We start from the raw sequence: 26184 nt of genomic DNA on the forward strand, positions 1-26184 counted from the left end.
AACATTGTAAATAACGAATGCCACCCCCCCCCCCCCCCCCCTTTCTCTTAGCTTCTATGCCTGAGCAGACGTCATATGGTATGGAATATCCTGTTGGTCACTTTGGGTCAGCTGTCCTGGCTATGTCCCCTCACAAGATTTTCCCACCCCCAGCCAACTGGTGAAGGGGCAGTGGGGAAGGTTGGAGAGCCAGCCTTGATGCTGTGCAAAAACTGGTGTGTTATCATCACCTTTCTAGCTACCAGTACAAAGCATGGCACTATGAGGGCTGCTGTGAGGTTCAGTCAGACCCAATAGACAAGAATATAAAATATCCCTATAAATTAGCAGATTAAATCTGTTTACATTTAATGCTTACATTTCTGTTCAACATAACCTTTCTTTTGGAAGTAAGGCTATAACCACTGCTGATACTGGGTTTTATGCTGGCTCATTTTTATTTTTAAAGATATATTACTATAAATATGTGGTCAGGTGCTTAAAAAATGCCAGCATATGTGCAACATTATGCAGTTAATTGGTCCATGAAAATTGACTTAATAGGAATTAATTATTTTGAATTATGACCAAGTTCTTGGGTCTAAATTTAATTTTCCAGAACCTGTTGAGTAGCTGTAGTTATCTTAGCGCTACTAGAACCAAAAGTTTAAAGGCAGAGAGCAGAATTTGATTCTTCCCTTGATTAAAATTCAGTCTGTTGACCACAAGGCAAGAGTGCTTACATAGAATGTAGTGAAGCTGCTTCCTATTTGAGATGTGTAGAGTACAGGGATGCCTAAAATTAATAGCAATAATTTGCATCAGTCCATATTTATAGTAGTATTCTTATCATACAACAGCAAAACTCTTGCTTGTCTTAATTAACATCAGCATGTCACATTTAACATTTTGTCCTGCAAATAAGTCTTTAAAGCATGTATTTTATTAACAATTCAGCTTTCATAATTTTCATATGCTTAGTAGTAAGTTTACAGCTCCATGGTGCTAATTCTTTGATGAATAATATGAAAAGCACAATTGTGAGAATGAGGCTGTACAATTGGTCTTTTTCTTCCCTATAGAGTAGCTATTGTAGTAATGCTCAGCAGAGTACAAGAGTGTATCTGGGAGGACACACTCTTGAAAGTAACTGAATAGCACTGCAGGAAACTTAGATTTTAACAACTTCTTAAATGAAAGGATTTCTAATACTGGATAAATTTCTTCATCCAAAATGCTTACTGTATAGTTTTGATTTTGTGGGTTCTTAACTCCAAACACTTGATTCTGCTACCTTCTGAGACAGTTGAGATTAATGATAGCTGTTTTCTCAACATTAAAAAGTTATTAAATCTTGTCCCTGAGGTTGCCAAACTAGTTTGCTCTTTTGGTCATTATGGTTTTAATATCTGTGGGAAAATTACTTTGGGGGGAAATTAAAGAGAAGGGGGACCTAATAGAAGCGTAGTATTCCAGAAAGCTTTTTTTAGGGTAGAATACAGCTGTGGCTTTCAGGATGGTTGGCATGCACAGAATCTACTTTGCCACAGCTCCCTAAGAAGCACATCCTGTCTTCTCAGCACATGCCGATAGGAGTGACGGAGGGTGGAGTGGAATGGAGACCCCGCGGCCAGGCTCTGTTGAGTTCCCTGTGGGAATGGGAATTTGATGGTACCACACAGCTGTCAAGCTGCATACAAGTTGTCAAATAAAGAATCTATGTGTAGATGTCTGCTTATGAGCCAACCATTGTGGAGAAATTACTTTCCTCAGATGAAATAATCTCATTGTGATAACAATGCACGCCTCCATCTCAAAGTTACCTGCCTCCAAGGTACACCTCGCTGGGCATATGATACCAATCAGTAACAAAAATGTGTATGACTGGAGTCACTCAAGCTCCATCTAAATGTAAAGAAAATAGAATGGTCTTGGACTGGAATAAGTCCAAGAGGGGGGAATTTTCTAAACTCTTGAATTTCCAAACTCTGATTTAGTGTTTAACTTAGTTAAACAAATCTGTGCACAAAGTTCAGTCAAGCTTGACCTACTCTCTAAAGCTGGTACAAATGAAGGGACTTCCAGTCAAAGGAGTCAACCTTGGGAAGGATGAGAAGCTAAGACCAGATAGTGAAAAGAACACCATTGTCTAAGTTACACAGAAAGAAGCCTTTAAGTGAAGAAAGTTCTGGCTATGAGAGGAAACAGGATGATAAGGTGTTGCAATCCACTGACATCAACAGAAAATTAGTTGAAAATAGGACAAAGAGAATTGTGGTAGTGGGAGATCACGATCTCCAACTCAAATAGTCCCCTGAAAGACAGCAAGACCCTGCTTGAAGAGTATGTGTAGTTAGCAGAGAGCTTCAGTAGTGTTATCTGAGGATGTGTGCTAATATGCAAAGGAGGGGAGAAGACAGGGAAGACTCCGTTGTCAGTTGATGGGCTGAACGTGTCTTCTCCTCCATAGCGAAGCCTATTGGGTAAGAACTTTATTCTGTGACTAACTCATGCTAGCCCTGAAGTGCATCGTTTTAAGCTTGCTCTGCAGTCAGTGTATTATCACCGGCAATCTTTGAACCTTATTCTGTCACAAACTTGCATTTTGTATAATAAAAACCTTCAGCTGAAGTTCATTTTGTGTAAGTCTTTGGAGATGTGAGTAGTTGTTTTAAGGGACTTGACTCAGCTATGCTGTCGGCAGGGGTCCCTGAACCGGTTGGTCGAATCACCCCCCAATACAGGGGGCTGTCAAAACACAGGTAGCGGACAGGCTGATCAGACGCAAGGGTCTCGTCTTTCTTGGGAAACTGACAGGCTGATCAAATATAAAGGGTTGAGAGAATCCCCCTTCTTAATGTGACACTACCTGGTGTGTAAAATGTATGTAATAATGCCATCTCAATTCACAGGTGATTTGAGAAAAGAAATCAATACTTGTAACAAAGTTTGACCTAGTGCCACAGGAAGACTTCAGTGCCTTCTTGTTAAATCTTAGCCCTGAGACAAAATGCACTTTCTATCAGTAGGAGTCAGTTTTCAATGAAATTTGCAACCATCAGAAATGTTCACCAGGAAATACTGAGGATGCACTATATTTTAACTTATGCTTTTTTTTTCCAGGCTTTAAAGATTTAGGAATATTCTTCTCTTCTGGCTTAGAAAACCCCCATTTCTTTTATATATACTGAAAGTATCAGTAGAAGGATTTCCAAGGGATCTATCAATTAATAAGACGTGGTAAAATCCATGCCCTCAAAGGGACAGAGATGGTGTGTTTGGGTTGACATCTCCTATGCTCTGTCATTCCCCTAACTTCTATTACAATGGTTTCTGTTACATTTGGAAATATTATATGTTCACTGAATGAGAAAAAAAGAGAACAGCCAGCCTCCCTAATCTGACAGAAAAGTTATTGGTTCAAAGACTGGGAAGCCACGTATGTTCTTTCTTTTCAGCAACCGTTAGCTTATTTTATGCTTTAAAATAACTTGATAGAAGGCTGAAGTTATCCTTTAAAGACAGACAGGGCTCAGTTATCTACCCCTGGCTCAGTGCTTGCTTTAATCACTACCTTAGGAAATGGTGTTAATTCTTCCTCTGGAGCAGGGACAGTTTCGATTATGTCACAGAAACCTCTACACATTCTTTAATAGTTCAGCTGCTGTAGGAGGGAGAGGGGTGAAGGAAAGAGAGGCGACTGTCACAGGTTTGAAAAGCAGCAGCTGATTTTGCTGTCTGGTGTTAGGTGTGATACTAACCTCCCTACCATGTGTCCTATCTAAGGTAACATCAATTAGGAAGCACTTACTTTGTGGCTTCATGGAGAATGGAAGTCTGTCTGCTTCATACTGTGCAAGGCTGGGAAGTCATATTTGTTCCCCAAAGCAGAATTTTTAGCTCCTGGGAAACTTTAACGTCAAAGCTGATATATATATATATATATGCATTTTTTGCACTTTTAAGATTTTTTTTTTTTTCAGCAGCCAGCTTGAAGCTTGAGGATCACAGATTAGATGTAGGTGACTCAAGTGGGAATTAATTATGACTCAGGAATCTTAGTCCTCTCTAGGTTCAAGATAGTAGAACTAAAGTATAATTTAAACAGCCAAAAAGAAAGGTACTCTTTATTAAATACTGTGAATTTGTTTAGAGGGAAGTAAATAATCCATGGAGTCAACACATTGAATGATTGAAAATAAAAAGTGATGTTCAAAAACTATCCACAGAACGAATAAACTTTATCTTGTGGGGAAAAAAGAACAACTATTTAGATGTCTCTTTGAAGACTGTCATAGTGCTGATGGATGATTTCAAGTTTATAACTCCCTGACTTGTAACTATAAGACTTTGTAGCCTTGGTCTGCTAGTGCTGTTTTTGTTGTATTAAAATAAATTGTCATAAAAGGACTTTTACCATATAAGTTGTACTGAGTAAATGGTCTTCATTTTTCTGTTGCATTCAAAGTCCTTTTTGTTGCAAAATTACATAGTTAGAAAATTATACTACTTTGCTTTTCTTCTTGCTATTTTATGATTGCTAAGCTAAAAATGGGCCCAGTTCTTTTCAAGAGTCCATTTGGAAGTATTCCAATAGAGGGCTAATATTATATGCTTTGGCTGGTTTGTAGCTGTATGACAGCTTTAACATAAAAATAATAGCTAATGAATGCCTCACACAAGATTCTGGCACCAGATAGAATTCTCCAGCAATCTCTTTTCTAAGTAACTGAGCAATTTTCTTTAGATTTGATAAAGCATCTTTTACATACTACATTATCTTTTATCAAACTCTTATTTCTTCTTGCCACAGAATAGACCAGAATTTTTCCAGAATAGACCAAAGCTTGTAATTTAAAAAGCTTGATTATTTCTCATGCGAAAAATACACATCTGTTATAGTCAGTGTACTTTTATCCATAAATTTTTTTCTAGCTTTTGGAGTGGAGCTTTCTAATTTCATGTATTACCTTTCATTTGTTTTTTAACTATATCTGTACTTAGTAGGCAGCACTTTTCCATGCTACTTGGAGCTTTTGAAGCTTACATTGAAGAAAAAGGGCAATATATTACAGTCCATGGCCTGTCAGACTGCAGCTCTAGGACAATTTTAATAAAACGGTGAAGATCATGCCAGTACATTCTAGCCTGTAAATGAATTGATTAAACACATTTTTTCAACAGTATTTTCCATTCAACACTTGTGTGAAATCTGATTTAGAAAAGAACATTATCCATTTCTTTGTTTGGAGGACTTCTGCAAATTGATCTACTGATCACACTAATTTCAATGGAATCATAAAATCACGTGCGGGAGGAAGACAGTCTGTAGCTTCTCATCGCCGTTGCTGTATCTCCAGCACCTGTCCATTGTACCTTTGCTTTAAGCACTTCCTCTTCAACTGTGACACCCTAACAAATTGAGCCTAATTTTTCTGTAATAAAAGTTAGAAGGATCTTGTGGGTGCTTGGTTACCACGAATGGCTGTGGCATACCTCCACTGCTGGACCACTGGAGTTCTCTGAAGAAGGGCTGCTCCATTCATACATGCCACCGCCTGGCATGATGAACCCCAGCATACCCTTCCATCTATCCTAGTGCAGTTGGAGTTGCATACTCTCCTGTGCCGTTTCACATCATGGTTTCATTGTCACCTTAAGAACAGACAGTGGGAACTGTAAATAATAATAAAAAAAATCATCTTTATTAAATGCTACAAAACCATGTATGAGTGATAGCTGACAGCAGGATTTGTCACTCACTGATTTCTTCTATGTATGAGTCTTAAAGCTTTTTCTGCTTCATTTTCATTGATGCAGGGAGCAATTAATTTAGTCCCAGTATACCAATAAGTAGTGTGATTTACAGAAACTCTTTAGAATTTACATTTATCATCACAGAGGTTTTCCTGTGCAAAATAGAGATGATAAAGTTTTGTTGTATCCTATGGTAAAGATCTCTTTTTGTCAGTAGAAAAATCGCCAGAACAATTGGCAAAACTCATCTTTTAAGTTTATCTTACCTCCTCTGTGGAACTTTTCTGAGAACAGCAACTATACATTGATTTCAATGGCCAGGAAAAAAACAACAACCCAAAACCCACCAGGAAAACATAAAACCCCCTCCTCCTACTCCCAAGACCCATGCTTATTAAGATCACGCTGGTATATTGAAACCACAAGCCAAGCATTTCTATATCTTTTTCAGATGTGTGATGAATTGCATGGCCACAGAGCCTTCTGCTCATTTCTAGTTCAAATATTGGGATGTTGTGGGGTTTTATCTCATCTCTCTGCACCAGAAAATAATAATGTACAATACATATCTTCCAAATAGCTCATTCAAATTATACCAAAAGGGAAAATTTCAATATCTCTTGCTTTCTTAATTGGATGCAGGGGTGGGGTATTGTAGTCTATAGCCAGTGAGTCAGTCTAATGTGGTATCGCAATTGCGATTTTATTGGGAAATACAACAGCCTGCCTCCTTTTAAAGAGGTGCATCTTCTCTGAAGCAATATAAGGCTTCAGTATTAATATGTGGATTAAAGTTGTTTAAAATATTTAAACGCTGGGTAGTACAGCTAGAAAACATGCAATGACATTTTGACCAAGAAACCTTTTAAAGCAACGTTGTATGAGCAGAAGGAAAGCCTCACAATTTATGTAATTTTTAATTATTAATTTTCAGTATAATTCTAGGAATTCTTGTATTGTTGCTCTGGCAATTTTGGTATTATATATATGCCAAAGGACAACTGAGGAGTGCTATTTTCTAAAATACTTAATGGTGGCATAGTACTGTGGCCAATTGAATCAGCGGGAATAGTATCTCTGTGATGTACATGGTCTTGTTTGTTTTTGAATGAATGCTTTAGAAATTGTCACCCGTGATATTTTGACAAGTTACATTGTTACATAATGTGTGACCAAAGTCAGAGCTGAGCAGTGAGATGCAAGAAAAAAAGCCAGACATTGGGTGGGGTCTGTTAGGTATGAACAAATTTTGATTTATCAGTTGCTTTGCAGTATCAATAAGGTAACATGAGATAGTGCTGCCTTCGCTGGAGATGGTGTAAGCAGCAGCGGGTTCTGTAGGATGACAGTGTGTTCACAACTGAAGGGCCAAAACTTCTTGTATCAAAGCCCTTTCATAACATTAGAGCCAAGTTGAACAGAACCTTATGAAAAAACATAAACATGCTCATTTGTTATTTTACGTGTCATTTTTGATGCAGTGTTTCTGCACCTTTCCAATGTATTTTTTATTACTTCATAGAGTGCTATGGACTTTTTCTTACTCTTCATTGTATAAAATGCTTTTTCCCATCCTGCAAAATGCTTTTTGATTGGAATTTTTTCGTAGCCCATAACTTAAATAAATCCATATATTTATATATCATCAACTGTCTTCATCTGCAGTAATGGGCATTGGATTGCACCATTCACTCCCCAACTAGGAGAGCATTTTGCTTATGAACACTTCCTAGGAAAATATTCTGTCTTCATTTAATGACTCAAGTCATGCAGAGCATACTACGTACTAAGTGTCCTCATTGATAAGGTTTCTGCGTTCTATATTAGACCTGAAATTAATACACTTTTTTTTTGTTGTTTGCAGTTCTTGCCAGCAATGATTTTCTTTTTTCCCCTAATAAAAAATTTAAATACCTTTGAGCCAGAAGTTGATACTTTCATGCCCATGAAAATTATGAAAGACAATTTATGAATATTTTAAGATTAAGCAGATAAACTGAGTTTAAAAACGTATGCCATCTGTAGTAAAACTGATTATTTTTTTACTGAAATACTCTGACAGATTTAATTGAGTGCCTTGCAGAGATCTGAATACATTACATTGGTCCAGTCACCTTTATTGATCAAGATTTTAACATAATTGTTTGTTTGAGATCTATTTTCCATAAAGAAGGAAACTTGTCAGCAATTCTAGTACAATTCTTCACTGATATTTTGATCAAGTGATTGTCAGATTAATAGCACAGTGGTTTAGAAATTCAAGTAGTTTTTAGTTACCATAGTTCTTCCACTAGCTCTTGAAATATTGAGCATTAGCAATTTACAGTTCTGGAACTTTTCAAGCATTTCAAGATTTGCTGGAAATAAAAACTTAGTTATTCAGAGTTCTTCAGCCAATTATTTTGGTGCTTTGAGAGCACATTTTGTGTAAAGCCAAAAAAGTTAGTTTTACCATCTCCTTACTTACTGATGAAATAAAAAAATTTAAAATCTGAACATTTGCATTCTGACCCTCTTTCTCTCACATGCACATATGCACAGTAAAATATTATGAAATACAGACAACCCTTCATTATCACTGGAAGCAAGGACTAGAAGGAAAAATTACTTAAATTTTAAAATGAAGTGTAACAAAATATTCTGTACTGTAAGGTGGCTTTAGGATTTATGAATTCTGTGACTTTCAGCATTTATTCAAGTAGTTTCAGCATTTATTCAAGTAGTTTCAGCATTTATTCAAGTAGTTTCAATGAACTTTAAAGCTATAATATTGCATTTTTTACTCATTAACATTTTTGCTATTTTAAATATATTGATGGTTAGGATGGTATTAAAATTAATGGAGTCTTTCTCTTGCACTTTGCTTCTCTCTAATATTGTGCTGCAATAGACCAAAATTATACTAGAGATTATATATTGAGATAAAATCAGATTACTCAGTATACATCCTAAAATCCATTAGCTATTAGTGCCATCAAAAATGTCATCTTACATCAATATTTGTATACCTTGAGCATTTTCTTCCGACTTCATTCTTCTGAGATTTCTGTAATGGTTTTATTTTTTTATGGTATTTACACATCTCTTTTTTTCTCAAGACTGTTTTTGGTAAATACTTAATGATTTCCTGAAATTGCAATCACTCTCCTGCTTATTTGGACATGATTTCTGGTTTCTGTACTGTGATTAATTTTAGGAATTTGTAAATATTTTTTATTTTAAATAGGTTTTGTTTTGGCTTTTAACTATTTTTATTTTAATATTTGTTTTTTATTTGTACAGAATTTCTTAATAGAGGGAAGAAAATCTGGGATTCCAATATATTTAAATCTATATTCCTTTTTCTGGATTTAAGTACACACCTGTTTCCATTTTTTTCGTTTTGTTTTCAGCTTTGGTGTTTTATACCTGTGCTGTCCAGTTGCTGTCTTCCAGAGAAAAAGAGACAGTGGCAATGTGGAGATGATAAACCTTGCCTCCCTGTAATGATTTAATGTAATCCTTCTTAGCAGAAATAATTTGTCAGTGTGTCTCGTGTAGAAATTGCCACCTGGTGTAGCTACCATTGAGCATATAATGAATTTTGATTTTCCAAGACATCCTGGTAGCATTTGACTTTAGTTATGTTTTTTTGCCTCCGTTTTTTTTCTTTTTCCTTTCAAGATTAACATCCTTCTACCATAATATTATTATAAAACTAACCATGAGGCCATTTCATTAAGATTGATCCTTCCTGAAATGATATGAAATGAAACTAGAATGTTTAGAAGCATGAATACAGCCTTCTGCAGAAGTCTGTGATTAAGGGAGGGAAAGTTAAGCCTTGAGGCCTTTAAATGAGATGGGTGTTTACAGGTACGTGTCCAGGAAGGTTGATCAGCTCCTGGCTGCTAAAGTCACAGCGGCTTCCTGAGCCAGCTGCTGTGACCGGTGTGATGCCATCTCCCCACCTCGCTGCTGCTCCCCTTTCCAGGTCCCACATGAGCCTTTAGCTATTCCTGCTAGTAGGATGCTAAATTCAGCAGTGTGAGGGAGCACAGCACGTTCCGTCTGACATGCGATCTCTTACCACACATCTATCCCTGTCAAAGCTGGAGAAACAAAAAATATAATTAAATGTAGGTATTTTCAAATCAAATTGTTCTCATAAATTTATATTAATTCTCCATTTTGAATTAAAAAAGCTCCACTATGAATAATTTTCCCAAACCCTTAAAGAGACTTAGTTAAGTTCACTTTAGGAGACCATTTCACATAAATTCTAAGGATCTCACATGGGAAAATTTCTTACTGTATAATATAATAAAATAAGACACCTCCTCAAATTAGATTTTCCTTGTATATATAAGGCAAGAATTAAACCTGCAACATGTATTTATTTCAACTTTAAAACTCTCCAGAATATATTGAAATACTGAGGGACAGTCATTTAGATAAAATAATAATGACATGTAGTATTTAAAAAAATCTATGTAGATTTAAAATTCATAGTCTGAGGCACATAATGCAAGAAACAAAAGTTGCTTATTTACAACCAGTATATCAATTTTCCCAAAATGGTAGTAATGTTATTTAAAGGAATTATATGCATACTAGATTTCTCTAAATTAGATTTTTTATTATCAAATAGAGATCTTCCAATTTAAAAATCATGGTTTTACAATCTCTATGTATTTGATAATCCCTAAATACTGGATTACTACTTAATATACAGTGAAAAAGAAATAATATCACAGGAATATGTTAACTATTAAATTTATTATCTTATAGCACTGGAATGAAACACTGTGATTTAAAAAAATAGCAGAAACAATCAAGAATATGCATAGAAAGTTGTGCTGGAAGGAAAGATTATTATCCACCATATTTTATAACTTTAAAAAAGTCAGTTTGCTTGTATTTCTTATTACTTATCTTTTCATGTACTTATAGAGTAGAAAAACACTTTAGGGAGAAGAAATGGTTATTTGAACTCACTCAAGATATATTTTTTATTACCATAAATTATAATTAGCTGGCTGACATCTGGTGTGGAAGTTTTACTTCATTTTTTATTAGTTTTGAATTGAGGAAGTACTTATACCCGTCTGGCAGTCTGTTTTATAAAGGTAATGCCCTGGCTAATATAACACCTGGTATCTATTTGTTTTAGGTGTAATTTCATTTGTTGCTGAAGATGAAGCCCAGCAGCAGTCTCAACGTAACAGCTCACCAGAGAAGACAGATGGTGAACAGGCCCTTCAGAAATTGTCAACAAAGATACCACAAACTGTTGATGCAGCAAATGTGGGTATGTTTGTTATTACAGATAAGTTCATTGTCAGTTTGTGTAAAATTATAATTTCTTTTAAAATTAGATGTATATTTAGTATGGCAGGCCGTATGCCTGCAAACGGTGCTAAGTCAAATGTTTATTCCAGGCATATATGGAACTTCTCCTTTTAAGATTTTTGAAACTTTTAATTAAATTTTAAGCTGAGCTTGTTTTTTCTGATCATTTTTTTTGCAACAGTGTCACTAATGTCTCTCTTTGTTGGAGAGGGGCAGCATTTTTTAAATGCTTTCTTTTAAAAGAATCCAATAATATTAATAATGCCAATATCAAAGCAGGCAGTTTCTGAAATTCACATGGCTCCACTTCATTCCACTGCGGAAAAAAACCTTTCTTTTAATTGTCAGTCATAGATGCTTCTTTGGTCAGTTACAGTAAAATCAAAAGGAGAAAATTCCAGAATACCTGGTTACTTTCAGACTATCAGCTCCCAGTTTATTCTAAACAGTTTCTGTGCTATTTTTGAGATGGTAAGTGTTCCAGAGGAATACTTTTGTGATTACAAATGTGGACGTCAAATAGGAAAAGGTGGTAGTCGTGTTTTTTGTTTTTTTTTAATTAATTTTTCCATTTTCTTCTTTACTTTTGCAATTAAACCTTTGTCTATAGAACTGTACTTTTTCTGGTTTTAAAACTTAATTCAAAATGTATTTAAATTGTCAAACATTATGTTAGATGGCCAAAGAATATTTCTTGTAAAGAAAGCTGCTCAAGGAAAGTTCTTTTTAACCTGAAAAATATATTGTTTTAATCAACATTTAATTTTTAGGAAATTGAAAAAAGCTTGCAGTTTACCAGAATTTATCCAGTTTTAAAAAGAATTGAAAGCTTGCTTTATTATTAATAAATAATTAATAATTTGTGTCAATACTATACCAATATCAGAAAGTCTGTTCTTTTATAGTCTATTAATATCTGTATTTAATACTCTGTATCCTACCTCTGATATGAAGTGATCCCAAGATTTTACATTCTATATAGACAGAACAGAGGCAGGAAGAAGACAGAAGCTCAAACAAGTAAAATGACTGTCCCTGATCATACCAATAGTTTAATGTTGAGGAGTATTAAAAAAAAAAAAAAATTTCCCCACAAGCCAGAGCCCTATCAATGGATATACATTGTCTTTCAAATTTACCAGATTCAGTACCACATTCTGTTTTGCTAAATATTTTACATAAATTTTGAAATGCTTTTTTAACCCAGCTCAGACTTCTGGCTTGAGGCTTAGGTTTATGGTCTGCAGTCCACTCCTTTTTACCTGCTGTAGTTAAAACTAAGAAAAAATAATAAAGTATTTTCTGTGATTATGTAGCGCTTATATAAAACCAGATCTTACCAAATGTTATTTTTGTGCAAATAGTTGATAATACAATGTGAGTTTAAAATAGAAAGTGAGTAGAAATGGAAGAAAATAATGTAGCAGGACATGCCTAAATGCTGTTTCAAAAGGAGACAGAAAATAATCAGAAAGAAAATAAAGTGACCAAAGAACTAAGGTTTTCCCATAGTGCTTTATGATATAGATAAGACTGTTGCAACAGTGGTAATACGACAATATAGCAAAAGGCAAGTCAGTGCTTGATAAACTGAGGAACAGGGGGTTGAGAAGTTGTCTAGAAATATTAAATAGAGGATTTTCCTAAGCCAAAGGAAAAAATGCAAACTAAATCCAAAAAGAAATGAGGTTTTATGAGGACAGTACAGATTCAGTTCTCCTGTCTGGTATATTTAAGGGGAACACTAGTAATGTTGAACGGTAGTGTTTTTTAAAATTCTGTCATGAGGAGAACTAGAAATAGGAGGAGGTCTTTAAGGAAGGCACTTAGAAAGAATGGAAATAGTGATTATTTAGTTTTCACTGCTTTTCAAAGGTCAAGAATATTTCCTTGAATTGTCCTCCTACAGCTAGCTTTTTTCTTTGAATTTTCATGTACAGCAACACGGAAACTGGTTGACATTAAAATGTCACAAAATGCACCATTGTAAGTTGACAGAAGAAGGGATTTAACAAAGATTAAATTAAGATGATATATGTACACAGTGCAGTAGAGATGAGAATTAGTGGATTTCAAGTCGTTAGGAGGAATTAATCATAGAAGAAATATTGAGAGTGCTACAGGGAAATATTTGAAATAATCTTCAAATCTCTGCTGAAAGCCTGCAAATGTTTGTGAATTTAATTATGCTTCTGTTGCCCAAACTAAACACTTCTTCTTATGAGATATTTAGGCTCTGCAAAGTTAGGAATAATCAGTCTGAAACTAGTATAGGCTGTAATTACAAGTAGCTGAAAATTGAAGGTTAAGAAAATAGTTAAGTGAGTGGATTTCTCAGTACTGTCCCTATCACTGATATGAAGTGAACACATTGTTCTTAGGTAGAAAATCCAGTGCAAGTTCACTGTTTGCTGCTATTGTTACTGTTAAACCTGTGGTGCAGTTTGGTTCCCCATTAACAAGGTGACACTGGCTGATCTTATGCTTTTGGAATGTGTTTTTCAAATATATCAGTGGGTGATTAGTTTAATAACTTGCTGAGAGGAGCCAGGTAATCAGCTCCAGCTCCGCTCCCTTTTTCACTCTACACTAATTTACATTAATATAATCACTCCAGCACACAGGGTCCCATTGGCAGTTGGAGCAATCTGCACAGCTCATTCATATACGGCTGCGTCGAGTTATTGTGTCTTGTCTTTCAGTTACCATCTTTTGCTTTTTTGTGCTATTGTGGAGTTATATCTTTGTCTTATTGTAACCTATGTGTTTCTAGTAAATTGTACTAACTCAAGTTTTATGTCTGCTAGCAATGTTTAGAGCATCATTAGGACTGCTTTCTAAAGTGGGCTTAAAGTAGGACAGGAAATTACTTTTCCCTAATACAGTATAGCTTAATAATAGGATTTTTTTTTTCTTCAATACAGAAGATATAGCCTTACAGTGCCCATATCCTGGGCACAGCAAGCTTCCAACTCACCTTTAAATTAACCAACTGCTTCTAGTCATTTCACAAAGCATTATCTTCCATCACAACCATTCATTTGTACTAGACATCTATAACTTTTACCACTGTGGAAAGTATCTGATAAAAATGGCTAAATAGAGATGGAATGTTACAAGGTGTGATCTTACTTACTTAATAGTAATAGTCTTTCTGAAGAGTTTTTTTCTTAACTTACTTCAAAGAGGAAGTCACAGAGTCTTAGATATATCCTACACAGTTTTCTTTTATGCCTATATCGATACTGTAGTTTTTAATAAAAATTATTTATTCTTTGGGTTTTTAGAGTAGAATGACTGATGGATATTTCTGCGATTTAGGAGTTCTTAACTGCAAGGTGCACAGCACTAGTAGAACACAAGCTGCTTGCATTTGACCAGAAGTATCACACACTGAAGAAGTGCATCTTAGAGCTGAGAATCCCCAGGGCTACTGTTACCGATGGCGGTAACAGAAAATAGTGGACTTCTGATGTGGAGAATATTAATGTACAGACTTGAATTGGTAGAGGCTGCAATGAGTGTGAGGTTGTCCATAGCTGAATACGGTTAGAAAAAAATCTTTAATGACAAACACATGTACACCAAGCATTTTTGTCTTGCTGTCACTCAATGAAAATTATTCTTTTTAAACATACTAGAAACTACTATCTTGTACACACCTTAACATTCCATATAATCTTTAGGTACACACAGATATGCATTATGTAGTATGTATATGTTGTATTTACCTTTTTCTTTTTTCCTTTTTTCTTTTTTTTTTCTCCAAATTACATTCTAGACATGAGTGTAGATGATAATTTTTAGAATAGTTTTTATATATGCTTTTTATAATTTCTACCAAAATCACTTCTTATGCTCTTCCAAAGAAGCTAGTGATTCTGAAATTTATTCATGATTTTTTTACTCCTTCAGATGTAGTTATGAAAAAGCACATTTAGTGCTTGCACTGGAAACCATTGATACAGCAATCCTTATGACAAATCCTTTTTGTGTTGCCTTATACTGAGGGGTGGTGGGGAAGAAAAAAAAACAAGACCCAAACAGAAAAAAGCCTGTAGTGCAGATGTAGTTACAGGGGCTTTCCCCTTTCTAAACTGACCTGGCGTTTTTGTTTTTTCAAAGCATATTTCTGTCTTTCAGGAGGTAACATCTTAGGTTTTTTTTCTCATGGGATCCAAAGGTAAAACAAGGCTAAGTGGTTGCTAAGACTAAAAGTAGGATGCAGCTGGTCTTTCATCTAAGATTTATCTTTAGATTTGCATATGTACCAAAGTGCTGAAATCATAAATAAATATTAGCCATTAATAGATATTTGTTTCACAGTCTGACTAAATGCTGTGAAGCCTCCTACACTTGTCAAAATGCCCTCTCAAAGTAGAGGAAAGTTCTTTACTGTGGAGTCCATGGTGACTTAAACTGAACTGCCCTTGGACAGTTGCCCCTGTGTTGCAGTCTTTGCTGTGTATCTTGTGGGCTGTAGGGAGGATGCTTGGCTCAGCTTCTGCTAGAGCAGCTCAGCTGTCCTTGGGAATTTGATCCAACAGCTCTTCTGTAAAGCAGAGTCAAGAGTGTGAAGGTGGTGCAGTTGCTGCAATGGCTAAGACCTGCACTGTGACTGCAAATCCACTTCTTTTCCAGAAAGCCCCTCTCTCTCTTCAGCAGCAAGCCTCAGCACAGAGCTAGCACTTAAGCATCAGCTTTTAATGTTCCTGCCAGTGGTGATGTCTCACAGAGTTAGCTGAGTGCCTCAGGTGCAGAATGTTTGCTTGTACAACACAGAGGAATTGTGCATGTGCAATTCTTCTGGCTGCCCTAAGCGTTGCCTTTATCAAAAGCTTATACTTCCCATTGTGTTTGTCTTATGGAATGTATTTACATTTTTATGCCATTGCCGAGTTTTTTAATTTGCTTGTGCTTGAAAGGCATAACATCAAAAAGATACACTGCCTTTGAATAAGCCATGCTAAAAAAGCATAGTCAAAGTGGTTAGAGCAGGTATTCATTTTGGCAAAGCCTGTTTAATTATATTCTTAAAGCTAATGTATCCTTCAACCAGAACTTCAATGACAGGTGACATTTTCTAGTCTAAGTTGTCATTGTAGTTCTCGTGGTATGTTGCTGTGTCTTTCCCATTGTCTTTAAAAAGTGCTTCTGAGTGGGGTCATTGAGGAACTGTTGCCTTTGAAAGGTAATGATACTTGCACATGTGATCCTCCCAGACTTTCAGGCCTGAAATCAATCCCTGAGAGCTCAACATCTGTGGTAGCACACTAGAGTATTCACATAAGGAAGATAATGAAATAAATTCTTTGTTCTAGCAACTGTTAAAGGTGATTAAGAGGAAAACAGTACTTAGGATGGCGACAATTCAAGACTTTGCATTTATTCATGATAATTTTTTTAAAAAGAACATAACAACTGAGTATACAATGGTAAATGTTATAATTTATTCAGTATTAATGCAGTAATATAATATCTCACATGCATATTTATGCATATATATACTATCTAACAGGAATATTCTTAGACATCATTTTATCTACCTCATAAATGTTGATTGTGTAATTAAGCTATTTTTCAGTTTAATCTTTACACTGTATGTTCAAGTGTATTGGGCTCCACCTTAAGGTTTGTTTGTTTTAATTGAATCTTCCTCTTCAGGAAAAAAAAAGTTACAGAAGATATATCTAAAGAAATAATGCTCATGTAAACTGCATACATATTTGAAAATATAAAATACCAACCGGGGATTGCTTTTTTTTTTTTTTTTTTGATAGCATTTTGATATTTGCAGCAATACTTACGCTAGTGCATACAAACTTTTGGGGATGTTTAGCATATGTGCAACATTTAGGATTAGGCTGTTTTATGCTTTTTTCCTTTGTCAAAAATAATGTTTAATTATTTTTAGCTTTCTCAGTAGGTGCCCTTCTGCAGTACTGCAGTCTGCTAAGTGTTATGCATTTTCCTGTGCCCTTTTGAGACTCAGAGCAGCTTAATTCCCCTAATAAACTAATGTATTGTTTTGAAACAATTCAGATGTAGCAATGCTTCAAGGACCTATGGCCCAAATGGAATTTTGTGGGGCATGGTATGTGTGCAATCAAAAATCTGTGCAAACAAAGCATGGTAGCCTATTTAAAATTAATAACAAAAGTAATCTGTAATTGCTCACAGTGTAAGACTGCTGGTGAACTTTAGGTTACATCATCCTTTATGCAGCAGGTGTTTTAATAATGCTGTGCTGAGAAGACTATTAATGTTGCATTAAATTTTTCTTACCTAATTAAAAATGTCTGTGATATGCATTTTGCTTGTTCTGATAGTCTGTATAAACTATTACTGAAAAACATATTCATTCTGTCATGTCTGGCAGACCTCAAATTTTTGTGTATATATGGTATTTCATCAATTAGTATCCCATTCATTAAAAAAATATTCTGAAAAAAAATCCTGAGCAACATAATGGGTGTAATTGTCATGGTTAAATGGCTAGACGTACTCTGGACTTCTGCCTGTCCCTCTCAAGTTCACCTGTGAAATGACAAGCGTGACTTGCACCTTGCTGAATTGAGACAGTGCAGTAGAAACACACTTAAATTTCTTCCCCTTCTAATCTGCCCTTCAGCAATAGGGTTAATGTGATAGGACTAAGTGTAAACCCTTACTGGTAGTCTGTGACAGAACACATTCAGAGTGAAATAACATTTTTGAAACAAAATAGTGAGCGAGCTAGCAACAGAGCAGTAGTTTCTTTACGGCCAATGCCCTTGCTGTTAGGTTTGAGTGTTTGAGATGCTATTTATCTAGGTCATCATTTTCCCTTTCCTACCTTGTCATGCTTAAAAAAATATCTTATTTTACCCATTAGCAAGTAATGAATTATAAACACACAGAGAGCACATAATAGTCATGAAAAAACCCACTAATATTTACCAGTTCCCCACAGTCACATAAGCATGTCTGGGGCAGAAGATAAAGGGGTGAGGAGAGGACAGAGAGAAGGTCCCTGTCAGTCTCCTCTATCCAGGCTGTTTCAATTGCTATGACCTGTGAAAGTATGCACCGAACCAGAAAACAAGAAAAAAATCAAACTTTATAGCTTCATACTTGGGACAGTTTATAAGAAGTGGAGTTCAAACCAAATATGTGATTTGCTAAAAGTCTTTTACATTGTGAGTTTTTCTATCTGAATAATGACTTGAATCTATTACATGAATCTAAATATTATGACATATTCAAATTACAGTAAGATCAGCAAGATTATCTAAGAGCAATTACTTAGAATATCCTATTGCTTAAGGGTGAGAACAATTTCCTTCAAGGTGTCTGTTCAGTCCCTCAAGCAGTGGAAAGAACTGTGTATGCATTCTCAGAGCCTGGCAGGGCAATCCAACAGTTAAGCTATTGTATAAATAGATTCACAAATTCGTAACAAATTTTTTATGTATTTATTTTGTTGTTGCGAGTTTCTGAAAACTAAGCAGTTCAGAAATATGAATTGAAACATTAGTGATTCAGAATTATGTTTTTAAGATGACAGGGAGCCTATTAATTTCCAACAGGAGAAAATAAAACACATTTCTTCAACCAATCTAATATTTAATTTTTTTACACAACTATTATTATTATTATAATTCTTTTACAAGTAGTGCTACGCTTTCCTAACTAGACAAGTTTATATCACATACTACTGCCATTATCTGCCTTTGAAGCTATAGTTAAGCTGTTCCTAAAGCCTGTGATTAGGTAATTCTAGTTGTGTAAGTCATGGTTTTCTTAGTAAAAAACTGTAAATTCACCTCATTTTTTTCATAGATTAATTTCTCTCATACCTTAGTTCCTCTTGTCCACTTGGTAGCCTGCTGCTGGAATTTACTAAGGACTTTTATTTCTATAGCAGCTGCAAAATAAATGGCCCATAAAGAAATCTGGCTTTTAATTTATCCCAGGCACTGGATGTTCTTGCATTCTCATACATTCATGAGGTACATTTGCCTAACTAACCAGAAAAGGACTACTCTGACATTTTTACTGGGTAAGCAAGAGATATTTCTTGTCCATTACAGTGATTTATTTGTTACGATGTCTACTGTCTCTGGCATAATATTTCCTTAGCTTTCTCTGTGGGCACAGCAGGGTCCTATTTGTTCTTGACATACTTATGAAATTATAAGTATTAGAGAACTACTGTTTCCCATTGTGGCCAAAGACAGATGGCATTTTATGCATTGTTGTCAGAGAGTGAGAGTATGTCTGTGCAAGAAACGTAACGGAGATTTGGATGCACTTTTCAAGGCATTATGTATTTCTGTTTATGGCATTTGGCACTTATTTTGTAGCAGGACTTTCTCTGTGAAAGAGATGACTTTTTTTATTAAGTAGAAAGAAGCTCACCAAGTAACCTTGTTTTGGCATGTTTTTTCCCCATTTATCTTTCTATAATATACCTCATTAAATATTTCTACAGAAAATTCAGATATTCGTAAGTCACTGCTCCTTCCACCCTCAAACATACATTTCAAACATCAAAAAAGGTTCAAATGGTGCGTGTTACTGGTTTGTGCTGATTACTAGTACCGGATAAAACTATAAAGTCTCAACCATTGCAGTCATAGACTGAGCATATTCAGTTGCTGTATGATGCTGGCATCATCACGGTGAGAGTCAGCCTGAATTCAGAAGCCCTTGTGGCTTTTTTTAGGGGTATCCTACTGAAGTCTTTGGCCTTTATCATCACTTGATGACCATAAGAAGCTATGAATTTCATTTGTACTGCATTCTCTGCCTGTAGGTCCTTGCTGTTTGCTGTAGGTTGGTCCAGAGTGTGTCTGTCACTCTCAGAAGCAATTGGCATTTAAATTAAGTTAAAAGGCCAGGTGGTATTTATTCATGGCCAAATAAAATTTTTTTAAAAAGCTGCTCACCACTGACATGTTTTGCCATTTAGAATGTAATGCATCTCTCATACAAGTCCTTTCTCTCTTCCCGGAGAATTTAAAGTAAACTGTATCATCTGACCAAGAAGGCCAACAGCACCCTGGCTTGTACCAGAAACAGTGTGACCAGCAGGACTAGGGATGGGACCGTCCCCCTGTGCTGGGCACTGGTGAGGCTGCACGTTGAGTGCTGTGTTCAGTTTGGGCCCCTCACTGCAAGAGGGACATGGAGGTGCTGGAGCGTGTCCAGAGAAGGGCAGTGAAGCTGGTGAAGGGTCTGGAGCACAAGTCTTATGAGGAGTGGGTGAGGGAACTGGGCTTGTTTAGCCTGGAGAAAAGAAGGCTCAGGGGGGATCTTGTTGCTCTCTACAACTGCCTGTAAGGAGGCTGTAGCAAGGTCGCTGTCAGCCTTTTTTCCCAGATAACAACCAATAGGACAAGAGGCAATGTCGTGCCAGGGGAGGTTTAGACTGGATTGTAGGAAAAATTTCTTCACTGGAAACATTGTCAAGCACTGGAACAGGCTGTCCAGAGTAGTGGTTGAGTTGAGTGTTGAGGAAAGGCTTTAAAAGGCTGATTATCAACATTTTTTTAAAAAATGGGGTAGTTGTGTTAATTCCCTCCAAAACGGTGTATTTGTAAAAAAGCTACTAATGTGACCCACTAAGTGAGGAATACTTTTTCTAGCAAATAGAAAAAGCCATATGAGTCACTGTTAAGTTATGCTAGTTCTTGAACATGCATTTTATATCATTTGTCAAGTATAATTCTTCCAGGTTTTCAAAGCTGCTCCTGTAGCCATGGTTGATGTGGGAATTGAGTGGCTAGGACATATTCGGTGCAGATTGGCTTTCACAGGTTGTTTAAGCATCAGACACTGGTAAACCTTTCTTGTATATGTATGCACCTCTCGTGTATATATATTTGCACAACAAAATAATCTTCAGAGATGATAAACTTTTTGCAAACTTTGAGTGGATTTTCACAGGAAGTAAAACACGTGTTTCTGTAAGATGACTCCTTCAAAAAATGTCACACCCTGCTCTAAATAACGTGCTACACCTTCTCAGCAAAACATCTAAAAGCTGTTACTGTGGGAAAAGTGTGTATTTTCTTAGAGTAGCTGTTACTGGATGACTTTGTCTGGAAAAATCCAAAAAGCAGCCTGGGGAAGACAACTGGCTTGCACTGTTTTGAATTGGAAAGTTAGTTTAGCAAAGATATTAGCAATTATCAGTGAGTTTTAAAATGGAAACAAGTAGGATAAATTAATAATCTCTTACTTCACCATTATTAACTCTTGTCCTAAATCTTATTTGCTGCTGCTATTGCAAAAACTCAGGGTTCTCTGTCTCTTTAATTTGTGAGCCCTGCCTTTTCTAAATAAGAGGAGATAAAAACACAGACAACATTGTGAAGAGTCAAATTAAATTTACAATATGAATTATGGTGATTGTTCATTTAACATACGTTAATGAAATTATAGAAGTATAAGTAAGCAAGAATAATTTGAATAGTGTTATAATATTAGCAGAAAGGATTGGAATAGTGCTTATCTCCAGTTTTTACTACTTCTGTGCATAAAAAATAATTAAAATATTATTGGACTATTTATATTTGCTAATATGGCGCTGATTGGAAGTTCAAACCGTACAATGGCTTGCATAGGATGCATGCGTCAACAAATGTGTTAAATTTTATAGTTAGGTAGTTTGTGTATATGTGTTAGAGATTATGCAGCAACAATCAGGCAATAGGTAAATGACATGTCAGATTTTAGAATGTATCTGGCCAGCCATCACTGCTTTTCTGTGAGCTGAGTAAATACTTTAGAAGATAGTTTGTGGTGTCATTATATGTCTGTTAAATATCACACTTCAGTTCACATCCAAGATTTGAACTGATTTGCAATGAACTGGCACGTCCTTTTCCTTTAGCTTGAAGTATCTGTCAGGGTTCATATTACTGTTTACTGAATATTAGTTTCACTATCTATAGTAACCTTACACATCCACAAAAAATTTCTCTCTTGACAAATATAGTGTGTTTTCTTCAGGTGAGATTTTTGGGAGGTTTTTTGAGTCCTGAGCACATGTTTGTTTATCTGTACTGAAAGGCCCTTGCTTTTTCCTTTTCTGTTTTTGCACTATGGTGTATTTATTGTGTTCCATTGAACTTTTGACTGACATATTTCCTTGAAGATTAGCAAAATCTCACTCTCATGCTTCTGTTTCAACTGGTTTGCTAATTTCTTACCAATAAATTTATGGAGAGATCATGTAACATTTTTTCTTTATTACTCCTTTTAATATCTTGTGTGTCATAGTGGGGTTTATTAAAAGCATGATTTGTAAATGCCATGTTGTAGACTGATCTCAAGGATCTTTCAAATGATCCTTACTTTTCTATACAGAGATGAAGGTATGAACAGGTAAAAATGTCAGCAAGTACAACAGGGATTCCTGTGTCCTATATGTTTAGAATCTTCAAGACAAAGTTCATTTGTTTTAAGTGAATATTCATGTATCAGAATTAATGTTTGCATTTATACTTGGAAATTTATAATTTGTATAAATTGTAAAAAAATACAATTTATAAATTGGAAAGTATCCTTGGGAAAAAATGTTTGAAAAGCGTTAATTTTACAATATAGAGATATTTTTTGAGGGGTTTGTATTGAATAATACTGAATGGTGTTTGCTGCTTTTTTAAGGAACGTATACTTTTTCTAAATATGAAAGTGTAGGCTTCATTCAGAGTCCCTCTTCTAGAATACACATAAAAGTTATTACTCTTTGAAAGTGATATGATACTGCATTGAAATCAGTATTGCTTGCTGTACAATATGGCAATTAGTATTACATTGTTTTGAATTGTTAAATGCATATTTTACATCTAACTTTTTGCTTAGGCTTCATATAGTAATCACATTGTAATTGCAGTAAATCATGTTTTTTATGTAGCAGATGTCTTAAAGATACAGCTAAAGAAAAAGCATCTAGCGTAAATGTTTTGTATGTCATGATTGTGGATATTTGCAGCACTAAATAATGTGCAGGACACAGAACCTAGCAAGATCAGACTTTTAATTTTTTTAAAAAATGTGCATAGTATGTATGAAACATGGGAAACGTGCATCTCTAAATTGCTGTCCAGTTATTTTCAATTGGCAACACATCATGGTCCCTTATGTCCACATTGTTTCAGACAAATTTCATAGAAGTTTAAAAATGTATCCCCTAATAATGACAAACCTCATAGAAAAGTTGCAGTGCAGTAAGTAAAATAACAGTAATTCCTGTGGTTTTGCTGGCTGTACAAAGGCTTTTGTGTTTTTGAGAATTAGAATCAATTATAAAAACATGATTAGTGTTCCTGGTAAGATATTAAAGTAAACTTCTGTTATCTAGGAAAAACGCTACTTCTTTCATAGTGTAAGTGACATATATATACTAATTATTGTTGAATGTTAGAAAGAATTAGAGAATCACTTTCATTAAAACTCTCTGGATTTATCAGTTATCTACAGCTTATTTGCCCTTGAATATGTTGAGAAATTAGTAAGAACAACCTGATAAAACTCAATATCTTTTAATATGCCAGCCAATATTAACAAAATTAATGAAGGGCTGGTTTTATTTAGTGTGGAAGTACATTAATATAAAGCCCTTCTACTTGAAGATTAATGGAATTTGACTTCATAATTTCTTATTTTATTGAAAATATAAATTGGTCACACAACTCTGCAATAGGTTTTGCTGAAATCTAATGAAAATCTGCCCACTTCATCATTGTGCTCAGGATTCTGTTTCATAAAACTGATTCCATATTTTGTGGATATATAGAGAAATAAATATAGTTTTCCTAAAATGACCTAAGTGCTCAGCAGAAACATGTTAAAGAGGACAGAAAATTATACTCATCAATAATATCTTCTTCAGGGAACACACAGGCTTTATCCCAGAATAATGTTGCCTTTTGTGTGTGTGTGGTGTTGCTTTGTCTTCCCTTTTTTGTTTTGCCTTAGGAGAATGCTTAGGAGATCGAATGCCTACTTTGTGGCAGAGCTTGGAATAAAAAGTGATACAAATCCCAATGAACTTGATTGAAAGATTCCTTTCAAAATCAAAGAGTTATGCTGAAAAAGAAAATAAATGGATCCTTGTCAGATTTAATGCCTTTGCATTTGCCCAGGTGTGTTTCTATAAAACATTACAGTAAGACTATATTAGGTTTGATAAAATGGTTTTGGTTAATTTCATATTTTTAGCATACCACCTGTAGTATGGAAAAAATAATTTTTATTGGTAATAAAAATATTTCTAATAAAGTAAGGTCAGGAATCACTCTATAGAGTGCATGAGTATAATTTTTGTAGTTCTGCCTTATCTTCACTTAGGAAATAGCATTCTCGGCCTTAAGATTTAGCACATTTTTTAAAGGAAACTTCATATGGTAAGCCTGGTAGACGGTGGTAGAGAATTTTAAAGTGAATCCTGTCTGGAAGTAAGCTGTCTTCTCAATGAAGTCTCATATAAGTTCATATAATAAAATCAAAGTTAAGTCATAGTTAAAGATTCAGTTAGAAATTCATGTATATTCCAGGAAATGTTAAAATTAGTTTTCTAGTAGGTAGAAGGGGTAAAATCTTTAAATATTAATGAAGTTCTGTATGAAAAATGAACATATGTAGTGTTCACCATTTCTTGGGTCTTTTTGATATTTTTTAAAGCTGCTGAATTCCAAGCTAAGATATATAGGACTTTTAGGGAAACACAGCAATTGATTTTACAGCAACTTCTAAATTCCAAGGTAATTTCTATAATTCAATTGATTTAATGGTGTTTGCCTCTCAAATGACTTACGTTGCTTGAGTGTAGCTTTTAAATAACTTGCATATGAGTACTTGCTTGCGTGACACTAATATAAAAGTGGGCTAACTTTGTCTTCAGTAAGCCTATTTTGAATTTATTGTGTTGACAATAATAGAATATGACTTGCAATTTCATAATAAAGAACATTTAACCATTGGAAGCATATTTCATCACAGCATATTACACCTAGAAAGCATAACACCCGGAGGATTATTAAAGACTTTCTAACAGGCCTTAGCTGCTAAGACTTATGAAAGGTTTACTAAGCCTTTACAAGAAAGAAGTGCCATATTTTTGAGCACGCTTCTGAGATTTAAAGAATACATAACTGCTTTTCTGCTGCATTTTTTTTTTTTTGACTGATAGTTTGATCTGCCTGTCCCAGGACATAGTTTCACTAATCATGCACTTCTGTATTTCATTCAGTAACTTGTGTTTGACTGAAATAAAAGTTCAAAAAGGCATTAATTACACATTGGTATGTTCTTTCAGTACCATGAAAATCTTTTCCCACAATCACACTTATTTCATATTTGAATTTTTCTGGCTACAGTTCATTGGTGTTAAATATGTATCAAAGAACACATAATAGCCAAAAAGTTTAATTTATGGAGTTATTTTATGTAGTATAACAATATCACCTATTTAAAAAAGAAAACAACACACAAAAACCCCCAAACTATAACCAATAAGGTTTTCTGTCTTTGGAGTAATGTAATTATTATATGTATAAATGTATTTTATGTTTTGTATTCATTGTGATGAGGCACAGGAAAACACTTGAGTATCATTTTAAGGAACCTGATGACTGAAAATCATCTGAGTACAGTTTATCTTACTGTGCCAAGAGTATATCAACTGTGACTGTGTACACGACTCCTGAGCCGGCTTTTACTTTTTCAGACATGTTAAAATGTCAGTGTCACACAGTTTACCCAAGCTGTTCATCTGGCAAGTGATTTCCTAGCATGTCACAGTTTATACCCTCTTAAAATGTGCAGTGCTATGCTAAACTTGGCCAATGAATACTATTTCTGCCAAGATGCAAAACAAAACAAAACAAAAAAACCGAACTAGGTTATTTTACTCCATCATTTTTTGGATCTTCTCCAAGCAATTAGTATTGGTGGCTTTTCCACTACACTGACATAATGCATGCATCTTTCTCCTTTTTCCCATCCCATTCCTCATTGCATGGTTTATATTGGTTTGTATATGCATCCTTAAATATTTCTGATGATTTTCCTAAAGCCTTCAGAGAGCCCACAGGGAAATTTAAGGACCCCTTTTTTCCAGGATCA

The 26184-nt window shown here is 35.1% G+C and overlaps 1 protein-coding gene across 1 annotated transcript in view; it reads left to right on the forward strand.

Moving 5' to 3' along the window:
- The window catches only part of CFAP47 (cilia and flagella associated protein 47), a 343082-nt gene that overhangs the window by 185251 nt on the left and 131647 nt on the right, over nt 1-26184 (forward strand). The window contains exon 50 of the mRNA XM_056329101.1: nt 10889-11026. Within this exon, the coding sequence (XP_056185076.1) occupies nt 10889-11026 (138 nt within the window). The remainder of the gene's footprint in view (nt 1-10888; nt 11027-26184) is intronic.

The sequence above is a fragment of the Falco biarmicus genome, chromosome 2, assembly GCF_023638135.1.
Source record: "Falco biarmicus isolate bFalBia1 chromosome 2, bFalBia1.pri, whole genome shotgun sequence".
Taxonomy (NCBI): domain Eukaryota; kingdom Metazoa; phylum Chordata; class Aves; order Falconiformes; family Falconidae; genus Falco; species Falco biarmicus.